The 14,108-nt window shown below is 40.7% G+C and overlaps 1 protein-coding gene across 1 annotated transcript; it reads left to right on the forward strand.

The window, feature by feature from the left end:
* The first annotated feature begins 2,441 nt into the window (after nucleotides 1–2,441).
* Nucleotides 2,442–13,441, forward strand: LOC120801742 (solute carrier family 22 member 4-like). Its single transcript, XM_040148962.1, has 11 exons — nucleotides 2,442–2,784; nucleotides 3,586–3,807; nucleotides 6,516–6,619; nucleotides 7,290–7,444; nucleotides 7,666–7,837; nucleotides 7,977–8,103; nucleotides 8,183–8,283; nucleotides 8,796–9,010; nucleotides 10,593–10,775; nucleotides 11,290–11,425; nucleotides 12,536–13,441. The coding sequence occupies exons 1-11, from the start codon at nucleotides 2,575–2,577 to the stop codon at nucleotides 12,636–12,638; spliced, it is 1,728 nt and encodes a 575-aa protein (XP_040004896.1). The 5' UTR covers nucleotides 2,442–2,574; the 3' UTR covers nucleotides 12,639–13,441.
* Nucleotides 13,442–14,108: the final 667 nt, after the last annotated feature.

A 14,108-nucleotide genomic window follows, 5' to 3' on the forward strand; every position in this document is an offset into this window, starting at 1 on the left:
ACCATGCACATAGAGACGGAGCTTAGGGAGATGTCCACTCTTTAACTATGAGTTTCAGACTAATCATAAGTGTGGTCTGGATCCAAGTGGCATCATAGGGAGCCAAGGACTTGAATGGAGATGGTTCACCTAATTAATGGACTGCTTGAGTATGGACATTGTGTCCTGGACACAAACATGAATTGCTATCCAGAAACATCACATTGAATGCTTATTTAAGCTAAACGGACCAACAGAATCAATGTGAGTTTTTAATTTTGGTAGTTTTTACCACCAAAAATCTTATCGTATGCATCTTCAAGATCATCTGAAGAGGAATAAAATCACTGAGTCAGTCTTACCAGAACAAACCGGTACTGCCCAGGTCATCGGACAGACAGAACTGGACTGGACTGAAAGCTTTTAACTGGCTTGATCATTTACCGCACAGTCAGCATCTCTTGCTATGTGGCAATAAATGATCAGGCCAGTTAAAAGGTGACAAGGCATCTTCGGTGCAGTGTTTTTCAGCCCACACTGAACCGGTAGCTCATGACCCCACCTCAAACACGCAGCCTTCAAACACACAATGACCGACTCTCTGTGAGAAGTTTACACGCAAACATGGAACAAGATTACTGCGAGAGGTCAATTTAAAGCACGAAATAAGGGAACGTGATAATGATGTCACTGCTACTTAAGTTTTGAAGTTTGTTTTTTTTTTCTCAGAAAGACCAAATGTCACCAACTACTTGATTTCACAGTGTTTTAGTTCCTGATGTGTATTTTTCACCAGGGACCTAGCAGAACATGCCAAACTGGAGAGAAATGTACAAAAGGTCACAGCAAACAAACTGTCACATTTGAACTTCAGTCTAAACATTTATCACAGCTGACCTGGGACTAGAAGTCAGACAGCATGAGCATAAAAGTTCAGAAATATTAACAGAAACCTGCATTTTTGGTGCTTTAAGCTTCAAAACTTCAAATTACCCCTAAAATCCACTGTTAATCAGCATAAAGTTGTGAAACCTGGTGACAGATGAGATTCCCTCCATATGAACTTTACAACTAAAGCACAGAAATAATCATCAGTACCCGAGAAAAAATAAGCATGAATAACTTTCTAATAATCTGCACATATTGGAAAAAATGAGCAGTATTTGGGATATTCACAGGCCTCGAGGCACGGTGAAAATCATCTTCTGCAGCTTTTGGGGCTTCAAATTGATATCAAGCTCAGCATGATTTTCAAAACTTAATCTCTCCTTAATTAAAACCCAGAGGAATATAGTTCCTTTAATCAGAGTCACTGGGTCACTGGGTTCATTTAATCTGGCTATTTACCATAAACTTTCCTTTAATAATCATGTAAACCTGCACAAAAGGTATGAAAAAGCACATTTATTATATTAAACATATATAAATATCTTTAAAACCCCTGTTACTAACTCTTACTGTTTGATTTCTTTGTATGTAACTGCATCACATGTTGTGATTTCGTACATTTCACACGTGACGTGTTTGAAAACCACATGTTCGTGTATGTTAAGTGATGTTTCATATGTAATAAATCCCAATAGACATGTATAATTTTTAGATGTTTCAAGCGTGAAATCAAAAATTTCACCTGTGAAAATTCATATACAAGGCATATGTGGATTTTGGATGTTTCACATGTGTAAGGATCACATGTTAAAACAACAATTTCTTGGAACGTTTTTTTATGCGATATTGTCAGATAGTATTGAGAAATTTGTTCTTTTCTAAATTGAAATAAACTCAGAGGGAAATTTAAAGGGTTTAAAGGTATAACTTTCTGGACAGTAAAAGTGTGTTATTAAAACATTTCCTACTAATCAGTACCCAGAGGATGATTTTCACATGTAAAAAAGGATATTTCCCTCCAGGACATTTTATTACTCCCTAACCTAACCAGGAGATTTTTCTTCATTTAGTCGTCATTTATTCCCAATAGTCATCACTATTATCTTGTAAAAGGGACACAATGTTTCTTCCCACTCTGGTCTCTGACTCCATTTCTGATATGAAGTGCAGTGTTTTTTTATGAGGAGTTTCCACAAGTAGTTTCAATAAGAGAACAGACTTCTGAAAGGAGGAGGATGAGAGGAGGAGGAGGAGGAGTCCTTTTGTCTAGTCTGGATAAAAGAGTTGCGAAGCCACGGGGAGATCCTGCAAAAAGAAGCGGACACTGCTACAAAAGGAGTACTAGTAGTATTTCTATTCAGAGAGCTATAATATTTATACTTATTGCATTGGATCTCATAGTGGTGGGAGAACTGTATTTACCGTTATTGTGCTTGTAGTAACAGAACATATTTTTACTTATTGTTGTAATATTGCTGATAGATTATTAGTTTTTACATATATGATACTGCAGCAGAGTAGTAATATTTTTCTAAATGTAGTACTAAAAGTATTTTTAGTTTTAAGATCGCTATTCTTTGTGCATGTGTAGTCAACTTAATCGTCATAGATTCAGTACTTATAATAGCACTTGATAAATTGAAGTGTTGACCGTGGGTTTAAATTAATTAATTAGACTAGAATAGAGTATCGGCAGAGTCCAGTAAAATGCAGGACTACGAGGAGTCAGTGTCGTTCCTGGGGACCTGGGGCCCGTTCCAGAGGAGAGTCTTCTTCCAGCTCTGTCTCACCTCCATTCCATGTGGATACAACATCCTGTCCGTCATCTTCCTGCTGGCTAACCCCCCCCACCACTGCCACATCCCCGCTAACAGCAACCTGAGCCAGGACTGGATCCAGGCCAGCATCCCAGTACAGGTCAGAACCAGTCAGAACTGGAATTTGGCCCTGTTCAAACTGAATGATTCTGAAAGTGATCAATAAAGTTAAAAAAAAAAAAAAGATTATTAAATGGGAACATTCCGAGTTTTATTTCATCATTTGTTTTTTATCATTTAATAATGAATATTTTTTTAAATGGAATCAAAATCTTTTGCCCCCCGTAAGGCTTTAAATTGACTTTTTAAAAATTCCATTTATTAACCCATTTCCCAAACCAAAATTTCTTTAATGTCTTCCAACTGACTTTCCATTACAGTTTCTGTTTGAGGGGGGTAATATTCCAAGAAAAAAAAATGTAAAATTTCTGAGATTATAGTCTTCAAATTTACAAGAATAAATACTTGAATATTTTCTGAGATTGTAAAGTTAAAAATTTGGATAATATTTTATATGTTTTTCATATATAAGTAAAAAGTAAAAAGTACAATTTTTACCTCTGAAATGTTGTGCAGAAGTATAAGTATATGAGTATAGTATATAGTATAAGTATAAAGCAGCAGAAATAAAGTCCCTTAGAACGGTACTTAAGTACAATGCATGAGTAAAAGTTACTTTCTGGCACTGTGGGATACCTGGCTTAAGGTAAAGTTAACTTATTTGTTATATGCAGTAAGATAATAATTTACTGGATAGTTTTGGATTAGTCTAGGCCATGATCCTAGTGCGGGTTAAAACTGGTCTAGTCTCAACCGACTTTGGCTTCTCTGGTGCTCTCTACCTCCCAGACTGTTGTTGCAGTGCAGGTTGGAAATAGTGATGATGTTGTTTCCTGGTCAGGAGGTGGCCGGGAGGCCAGAGAGGAGCAGTTGTAGTCGGTACGAGCTGGACCTGGTGCTGAACCTGTCTGCAATGGGAACCAGACTCAGCCATGACCAGATCCAGAACCTGTCTTTGCTGGGATCAGGTCCAGATATCCTCTTCTCCAGCCTGAAGCAGGAGGGCTGTAAAGATGGGTGGACCTACAGTACTGAGTACTACCAATCTACTGTAGTCACTGAGGTACTGAACTACTGCTTCTACTAGTGTTACTGTGGAGTTTACTACTGCATCTTCTGTGAGTACTAATCCAATTATTTGTACTTGTTTTCACTGTTGTTACTGTAACTATTAGGGACACAACGTCCTCCTGCCGACTGTAGGTTACTGTTTAGACTCCAGCATATTAAATAAGGATCCAGTCTGGTCAGAACAGCTTCTGTATGTGAAACCACTGGGTGGTCATGACCTTTCTCAGTGGTCACCAATCATTGACATCCCTCAGATAACTGCAGGAAGCTAAGATGAGAAACTGGAAATGACTGGATTGGGGTCTCCTGCATATGTGATCTATCTTTGTGGTGTAATGCCAAAACTTCTGCTGCAATGGCTAAACCTCTTTTTTAAACTTTATCTAAAATGGATTTTAAATTATATTTTGGTTCAGAGAAGAGAATAATAAAGGTGTGTGTTTTACATTTCCTATTTCTGCACGACAGTAACGGTCCCAATAATCCACTCAGTAGCTGAGCAATTGGGGGTCTTTAACTTCGACAAATGAATGCAAATGTATGCAAATTAATGAATCTGCATTGAACTTCGGAGTCCGAATATTTTTCAAATTCAAAAAAGGACGACCACATTTCATTTTCTACAACTACACTATTACTTCTAACCAGGTTTTGACTCTGTAGAGTTCACTAAGGGAAAGTGATTGAATTAAATATACTCAACAATGTGAGGAAACATACTATTACTACATTCATGGAGTAAAGCTAGCCAGAAAAAGTTGAAAAACATTTTTCATTGGTGGCGAAACAGCTCCAAGAACATCTAAGAAAAAAAATCTTTTGTATTTTGCTTTTTCTTTAAGTTTCTAAAGTCTTGTCTCATTTCCTGTTTGTACTAAACAGTAAAATGCATTAACATTTTGTGGGTTGTAACTACCAAGAGAGTATCGTCCACGGATAACAACATAGTATAGCTCATTGAATTTATATAGTAAGGTATTGGGATTTTTTGTTTGGGTTTTATTGGTGCGACACACCAAATACATAAGCACACTTAGACTGCATGAGGTAGAAAATAAGAAAAAGAGCACTGCATTACCCATTACCCATTGTACAAATCAGCTGATTGTCAAACTACGGATGGCAACAGAATGTAGACAATTACAATATTTTCTGGTATCCTTAATATATTTTTACTCAATTCCAGGTGGGAAAAAAGAGTAGAGTTATACTTGGTGCCACGTAATATTTACAGCTCCTTCATTCTTCTCTATATTGAAATTGGTTGAACTTTGATGTTGTTATAGTTCTTGCAGCTGCCGCCAGACTCTCCATTGAACATAATGGCCTTCAGACTGACAGTCAGTAAACCACTAAGGAGGAAGAAGAAAAAGCACAGAATTGAAAGGCAGGGATGGCACTGACCAACTAGAAGGCAACAGGTAAACAGGCATCGAAGAAAACAAGGAGGGCTCAGATACGCCAACTTCGCAATGTAGATGATGAAGCAGAGGCAGTGATTTATGTCCTTGTGCTATTTTGAGGCAACTCTGTAAAGTTCATCTCAGCTTGGTGCCTTTTGTTAAGCAAGTTGTATCAGTGATGGACAAACAAACCTTTGGCATAGGGAAGTGACAAGTAGAACAGATCAGGAGGAAAACCCAGAGGAGGAGGACCAGACCAGAAAAAAGCTGATGTCACAGCCCAACCGAAACCAAGCAATTCGGAGGCTGTTGAAACCAGCAGTCTGGACAGGGAGAGCCCACATGCTGGAGGGCTGAGATCAGAGAAGTTGGATAGAGGAATTCCAGGTTCAATCTGGTCACTTGAGACCTGGGCTCTGAGGACTTGGATGCTCAAGGACCAGGCTTGGAAGAGCTGAATGCTGCAAGACTGGACAGGGTGGAGGTTGATTTCTGGAGAACAGAGCACAGAGGAGCTGGTTGCAGGAGGACTACGACAAGCTGGATACTAAAGGACCAAGATCTAAGAATCTATATACTGAAGGGCAAAGATCTAAGGAGATGGATACCAGAGGACCAGGCAACAAGGAGATGGATTCTGCAGCAATGGGCTTTTAGATGACCAGGACACCGTTTCTAGAAATCTGGATACTGAAGGACCACAATCTGGGAAGCTGGATGCTGGAGGACCCGTCTCAAAGGAGATGGACTCTAGAGAACTGGGCTCAGAATAGCAGGCCACTGGAGGACCGTCTCTAAGAATCTCTAAGAATCTGGATGCTGGTGGACCGGGTTTTGAGAAGGAAGACACTGGAGATCCAGGTTCAAAGAAATTAGATACTGGAAGACCAGACTAAGAGGAGTTGGACGCTAAAGGACAGGGCTCAGAGGAGATACATGCAGGTGGTCCAGGCCCAGAGGACAAACCAGTGGTCTTAAGCAGGACACGGGGGATCATAAGCCAAGACACTCAGGAAAAACTGACTCCGGTTAATCAGTAGTATATAAACAGAAAAATCAAGTCCAGATAGAGCAGGTCAAAGCACTCTGTGTCCAGGGGTACTTGACTGTTGGTGACCTGAGGAACTGGTCTTTTTTTCTGCAGTGATTTCCAGTTTATGTTTTTTGTGTCTGTTTTGTGTTATTCCAGGTTGCATTCATATGTTTGCTTTATATTCCATTGTTTCAGTCTGCTGTATTATTCCAGTTCATATTTTTATGTTTGCAGCAGAATTCCCATATGTCCATTGTCTTCCAGTTTAACCTGGTGTGCGGTGACCAATGGAAACAGCCTCTGACCTCTCTTGTCTACTTCCTGGGGGGACTGTGCGGGTGCTTCGTCTCTGGACAGCTCTCTGACCGGTACTTTTCAGTTTTATTTTAAACTGTCTCCCTTAGCCAATCCTCTCAGCTGCTACAGAGTTACGCTGGACATAAAAAAGTCCTAGGGCGTTGTCATATTAGGTATGATTGCTACAGACTGTGCTGGAGTACAATCCCCCCCTCCCATCCCCCGCAGTTCAGCTTTCACATTAGTGATGTTGTTCTGTACCCGAGTACACTTACGTATCCACACACTCCGATGCAGTTGGCGGCGGTATGCACGTAGGTGGTTTGCAATCTGCGAATAAACACAAAGAAGAAGAAGAGTACACTTGCGATCACATTCTAAGATAGCAGTCCAATCCCATGTTTTGGTACAGTAGTTTTCACACCTGATGCATTTCTAACAGAGTGCACATGAACCGTACTTGAGACCACCTTTCCAAGTAGAACCGGGCACGGTTTGGTACCTGATGTTCACACTAATCAAATTAACTGGGCTTTGCGGTCAAGTGTACTTCGATCCGGGCCCTGATGTGAGGGCCCCCCTTAAGCTTCCATGGTCGAAAACATCTACCGTTGATTTGGATGAATGTCATAGCAGCGGACGACAATATCTTGCTTCTTCAGTGTCTCTCTTCTCTGGCATTAATATCTGAACAGAGAACCGTTATGTTGCTGACACTGCTCTGTCGTATTTGTACTCCAGGTTTGGTAGGAAGCCTATTCTGTTCGGCTCCATTGCCATGCTTAGTGTCTGCAGCACCGCTGTGACTTTTGCTCCAACCTGGTCTGTCTTCACTGTGCTCTTCTTCATGCTGGGCCTGGGACAGATCGCCAGCTACGTAGCTGCGTTTGTACTGGGTAAGGGTTATTTTCAGTTTCAGGACACTGTGGCCTCTGACCTTTATTTTCCTCTCTGGTTGTCAGCTTGTCAACTTTTCAATAACATAGCTGATGTATTTCTACTGACACAGCCATCATTATTTTATACTTAATCCTACAAAACAATTAGAAATATAAAAAGGTCTACTGGGCACTTGTCCATGATTGTACTTTTTTTAAACATAGCATTTCCTCCACAGGTTCAGAGATCCTAATTGGTTCGACCAGAGTTCTCTTCTCCAGCCTATGTTTGCCTTTTATGTATGTGATTTCTATGACGCTGCTGCCTGGCACCGCCTACCTGGTCAGGAACTGGAGACACCTGTCACTGATCATGGCTGTCCCCGGCCTGGCCTGTATCCCCCTGTGGTGGTAAGATGACCTGTATAACAGACATTACCAAGATTTTCACTATGTAGGGCAGTATAGTCCTTCCCCGGTTTCCACCAAAACATTTTCTTCTAACAAATTACAGAGGACACATTTTTGTGTTTGTCTGTCTGTCCAAAAGGATGATTACAGAGTCTCCTCGCTGGTTGGTGTCTCGTGGCCGTTTGCAGGAAGCAGAACTCCTGCTGAGGTCAGCAGCTCTGGAGAACCGCGTGGAACCTCCACGTGTCATCTTCCTGTCAGCCAGCGTAAGGACCTCTAACCTTGGTCTTGTTCCACACTCTAAAGGACAGTGGCCATTCTACTGTATTTTCTGTCTCTCCACAGGTTGAAAAGGCAACAATCCAGAGGGCAGAGTCCCTCAGCTTCCTGGACCTGCTGGGGACCAAAAACATTCGACATATCACTCTGATGCTGTGGCTCATCTGGTGAGTTAAAGCACTTCCATCACAAAATTTTTCCTTGGAATGCTGGAGATTTCCCCCTTTTTTTACTTTCTAGTACTACCAATTGCGAGATCAATTGGTTCGCCCATAAAGAGCCACATACAGTATCTTGATAACCAGTTGTCCATTTCCATAACACTTCTGTGGATGACTACTAATGATTTTGGTGACCCTCTACCTTTCCTGTAGCACTACCATCAGGACAAATCATCCAGTCTCACACAAGCAATATTATAATCTAATGTTCAGAATGCCCTGACTTTTCCTGATCACATTCCTGCACTCCAGAGGATGAACTCTTTAGACAACCTTTCCTCTAACACCACCCTCACAGCAACATTTTAGCTCCACCCCTGGTAAATATTTAAGAGTGGCTAAATCATCACACTGTTGTTTGTTTTGCTCATTACTTTCATATTTTTGCTGTTACCAACGTGGAAGCCTCTAGCCAGCAGGACTTCAGATTTTAAGTGTTGTTCTCTTGTTGTTTGCAGGTTTTCTTTGAGTGTAAGCTACTTTGGCTTGTCATTCAACATGTCTGGCCTCTACGGAAACCCCTTCATAAACTACATCCTGGTGTCGGCTGTTGAGCTCCCAGCATACGTCACCAGCTGGCTGGCGGCACGCAGTCTTCCTCGTCGCCTGTCATTTATCAGCTTCACCCTGCTGGGGGCGCTAGCGCTGCTCCTCATCCAAATCACTCTGTACAGTGAGTAAGACAAGTACAAGGTAGCTGTACTCCTCCACATCTTTGTTTGCTTGTTTGTTTGTTTATTTCTTTGCTTTTTCCTCTTTCCTTGTTAACATAAATATTCATCTTGTTAAAAAAGATTGAAAAAGCTCTATCCCCTTTAGTTACTGTCAAGGACAGTTGCAAATTACCATTAAAATTCTTAGTAATTTTTGATAAAATTGATCCTTGTTTTCAGAACAGAGGTAGATGAAAACAGCTTCTCATTTCTAGCCAGTGAGCGTCCACTTAGGTTAGCTAATGTTGAGTAATTTGCCAACAGTAAGTCTGTGAGTTGGTTGAAAACTCTCTCTTCAGCTGACTATTTAATGTTTCCAGATGACTTTTAAAACAAGAACCCTGGCCCTCTGCCGACTTTCCTTGTAAACAAACAAAAGTTATGTTTACATTCAGTGTTTCTCACCAAAACGCATCATGTCTATCCTTGAGGGTCTGAGAAATGTGTTGAAGACATCTCCTTCCTCATCAAACATATGCATTTGTTTTTGAGCATTGTTTACATCCATGTTTCCTCCCTATCCCCCGCCCTTGTTGCTGCATTGCTGCATATCTTGTTGTGTTACTGCCACCCTTAGATCAGCGGAATAGTGTGAAACCGCTGATAGGACTGTAAATCGCACACGGGGACTGACTCACAGAGAAACAGCTCCATAGCGCTACTAGAGGTCTAAAAATCCACAGGGAACTTTAAAATAGGCTTCATACATGATGTTATGCTAACAGACTGAGGCTAATGTTGTATGTTCAGGTTAACAGAAGGAGCAGCGTTGTTCTTGAATTGCAGAGTGGAACCAGTAAGCCCTAGTTTTGCAGTACAGTATTATAAATAAAAGTGTAATTAACGTTGGTCTAACATAACCCCTGTTTGGATGCTTACTATATAAAAACATTGTTGCACAAGCAACACATAGGTTGGATTGATATTTTGCTGTTTGCATATTCAAACAGCGTGTTTCACTTTTAAAAGAGAAAAGGCCCATTTATTTTGCAAATGCAATGCTCTCTCAGGAAATGAGTTTGGCTGGAGTCTAAACTTCACCGAACCTAATGAGGAGTAGGATGGAGCTGCTAATGCTACCCTGATATCGTGGCATCTTGGTTTTTCTACGCCGGAGATGTTTCAGTCCTCACCAGGGATTTTTTCTAACGTTACCTGTTCTCCCACAGAATAATGTAGTTAGCTAATGAGGTTCGTCAGCGTTGGAAGTAAGACTGGGTTCATACTGTAAGTTATGTAATAAGATTGGCAGCTGGGCAGGCTTCCCTTTGCAGTTCAAGTTAGATCAGACCAACACATTGTTGTCCATTCCTTGCGATTTTGCTCGGGTGGTTTGTGAAAGGCTAAATACAAGACGCCACCCTCCAAACACCTTATATAAAAAAAATATCCCCCTTACTACAGCCCCATGCACACCACACATTTTGAGAAATCTAAAGCTTGACAGGCCCCCCGTGCTTAGTTATATCATGATTAGGCAATTGTGCCTCTAAAAGCTTTGTTTCCTCCAACACCAGCTTACAGTCCTCATCCGCCCCGCAGGTCATCCAGGTCTCACCTTGTCCCTGGTGCTGCTGGGTAAATTTGGCATTATGGCCGGCACCGGGGTGTTGTACATGTACACTGGTGAGCTGTCTCCCACAGTCATCAGGAACACAGCCATGTCATCCTGTGCCATGTTCTCCAGAGCGGGGTCCTCGGTTTCACCTTACCTGCTGCAGCTTGGTGAGACCCTTCACTTCATACGTCGTACTGTAGACAGTGTATAAATAATAACATTTTTGTTTACCACATCTGATTCGTTGGAACCAATTTCTTCACGTGTAAAGTTCACACTTTAAAATTTGGTACTACATTGTGTGTGACGTTGTTGATCTGCAGAGAATCAGAATACTTGTTTTAGTAGCAGTAGTAGTAGCATGATAAGTGGCATGAGGAATGTCATAGTTTGTATCAGGATTCTTTGAGGCTTCATCCAGGTCAGGCTTCTAAAGGGTCAGTTCACCCAAATTACAAAAATTACTTTTTTTTTTTTTTTTCAGTTGCCCTCAGTTGCATCTAACGATGGAGATAGTTTCGGTTTCACATGCTGAGATTTTTAGTGTGTTGTTTTTTGTTTTTTTTGTAATTTGGGTGACCTGACCCTTTAATGCTCACAAGGTTCTGTGGCAGACGGATCTTGAAAGCATGAACTCCCCCTTCATTGACCTGTCCTGATGTGGTCTGCTTTTGTCCCCAGCCGTGTTCTATCAGTTCCTGCCGTGGATCGTTGTGGGTTCTCTGTCACTGCTCAGTGTTGTCCTCTGTGTCTTCCTCCCGGAGACCTTCAGGCAGCCGCTTCCCGACACCATCCAACAGATATCGCCCACACACAGGCAAGTCTGCACAGTCATATTACAGTGCTCACTGTATGTGTAATATCTGTGATCCTGCTTGGTAGTAGTGCTCGGAGGTTCGAGTGTCATATTACCTTGGTCTATACCAGATCTGGAGTATTTCCAGGATTTTGAGTATTTCGAGTTTTCAAGTATTTGGTGTTGCGCACCTTTCAGGACAAAAGAGTGCAGAGGACACCAACAGTAAATGCTGGTGTTGAGTGGATGTAAAGCAATGCTTCATTGTCCTCTCAAAATATTAAGCTGTTGGCTACATGAAGCCGATAACTTATGAAATCAAGAAAAAAATGTTGTTACTCAGCTGTGATAAATAAAACTCTACCAACTCGGTCGTGTGTTGTGTTGTCACGACAGTAGCAGAAATAAGAAATGACATGGAGACAATTGATTTGAACCAAAATCTAAAACAGTTATTAACACCTAGAGACACCTAAAGTTGTGTAACTTAACTAATACGCAGCAGTTAGTCTCTAAAAAACATGGCAGGCAGCAGGAATCAGGAGTGGTATCCACAGGCTATTTCCTGGTGGCAGTACGTACCAGTGGAGAATCCACACTGTATGTGTCACGCTTGTAAAAGAAGCAGTAGAAAAGATTTGTTTGTTCATTTTTGGCCGGCACTAGCTCACCGTCTGCGTAAGGTTTGTGGGCCTCCCTCAAACTAAAGCAGTGTCTTGCTACCGATACGATGGCTGAACACTTGTGTGGCTTTTTGGTGGTGACTAGAGTTTCACTCACACTTTCCTGTAGGTGCTTTTGGATATCAGCCTTATTTTACTGTTTACCGATTAGAGGGGTTCAATACATGTATGAACAAATCTTCACCAATGTACCCTCAAACTGACCATGACTATGTTGAGTCATGAGTGTCGCTGAGCAAATCAGCGGCTTTTAGCACTGGAGCTCCTCACTGGTGACTGAGGTCAACTGTGATTCACGGTACATATCCATTACAAACAATTGTTAAACAATAAAGTTACATATGATGCAAAACAAACAATCAGTCAAACAAAAAACACTTGACAGTAGAATGAAAAAACGTTGTTTAATGCAGTCTGAATGATGCAGCCCTCCTCATCTGGCTTCCAGGTTCAGGTGGCCAGGGACCTCCACCCCTCCACCAAAGGATGAAGGGAAGTCAGCTAAAGGCCAGACCACTGCACCTGAGATCATCTGCACAACTCACCTATAAGACTCCTGACACACAAACAAATGAGAACAAAACAAAAACAAAACTACAGACAACACCAAAACTGTCCAAAACACCCAAACTGTTATATTTTATAAATGATTTTTTATTCCATTTTGTCAGGATGGTAGTGTAGTTTTCTCTGTCCACTAGGTGGTGACTCGTGAACACTGCAGAGCCTTCGGTGATGCATTCACTGACACCTTATGAAAAGTAACTAATTTATTGTATTTTCATACAGTAAGGGAAACTCGTGCAAGGCTTTGCTAAACTGAATGTATTTTTTCAATCAAAGTCAATGGAAAGAGTGAAATCAGCAGAATATTTTAAAAAGGGTTGTTTAACAGAACACAGCAGGTTACTTCACTTACTGTAGATGAAGTCTACTGTGTTGCTGCTCACGGATTGAAACACTGATGCATTATTTCACCTCAACTAAGTTCTATTTATATAGCACCAAATCTTAACATACATTATCTCACAGCACTCTACAGAGTAAAGTCAAGACCTTACAGTATTATAGCGAGAAACCCAACAGTTCCCACCATGAGCAAGCACTTGGCTACAGTGGAGAGGAAAAACTCCGTTTTTAACAGGAAGAAACCTCCAACAGAACCGGACTCAGGGTGGGCGTCCGTCTGCCTCGACCGGTTGGACGGAAAACATGACATGAATGCGAATGTGAGAGTCAGTCTAAGTATGAATATGAAAGACGAAAGAAGTTTAATTCATAAACATGAATTTAAGGTGAATGTGAAAATTAACATGAATGTGTGTCCTGTAAAGACTCCAGGAGGTAAAATTAATTTTGCTCATGTAGCAGTGTAGCATTGGTATTAGCGGTAGTAATGTTACATTACAAGATTCAAAATTGGTAAAATAAACTTGAATTTTTAGTTGTGTTTATACATGATGTGTTTGAAATTTGTTGGTTTTGTATATGTTTCATGTGATGTATGAATAAATAAATCAATATTAAGTAATTCAAAATGTCTAGTTTCATATTTCAATGGATTCCAAAGTGTGAACTGAAATGTTATCTCTTTAAACAATAATAATTCTGTTATAGTTATTAATCGTCTTTGTTATTGAATGTGCCTGGTTTCATTATTTATAGTTGTGACTGAGGGTTTTATATATATATATACATATATGTACACATATATATGTGTGTGTCTATGTGTGTGTGTGACCATTTATTTGACCATTATTCTGATTGTGAACGGAGGTTTTGCAGTTTCTGAGGATACCTGAACGCCTCAGTGGTCTGAACTGGATGGGGCGTGGCCTGTCCCGCTGTGGCTCCGCCCTGGATACATGGCTCCATTTTTAGGAAATTACACGGGGTTTTACCGGAAAAGAGGCAACCGGACCTTGAAAATAAAAGGGATGAAAAAGAAAATATATATATATATATATATATATATATATATATATATATATTTTTTTTTTTAAAGAAATATGAATATGTAG

This window comes from Xiphias gladius, chromosome 16, assembly GCF_016859285.1.
Source record: "Xiphias gladius isolate SHS-SW01 ecotype Sanya breed wild chromosome 16, ASM1685928v1, whole genome shotgun sequence".
NCBI classification, from domain to species: Eukaryota; Metazoa; Chordata; class Actinopteri; order Istiophoriformes; family Xiphiidae; genus Xiphias; species Xiphias gladius.

Bases quoted from the DNA above. Each gene is read 5' to 3' on its own strand.
- LOC120801742 (XM_040148962.1), top strand. From the start codon at position 2,575: ATGCAGGACTACGAGGAGTCAGTGTCGTTCCTGGGGACCTGGGGCCCG. The intron at 8,284-8,795 runs GTGAGTTAAAGC...TGTTGTTTGCAG, and splicing joins CTGATGCTGTGGCTCATCTG to GTTTTCTTTGAGTGTAAGCT. The intron at 11,426-12,535 runs GCAAGTCTGCAC...TCTGGCTTCCAG, and splicing joins CAGATATCGCCCACACACAG to GTTCAGGTGGCCAGGGACCT.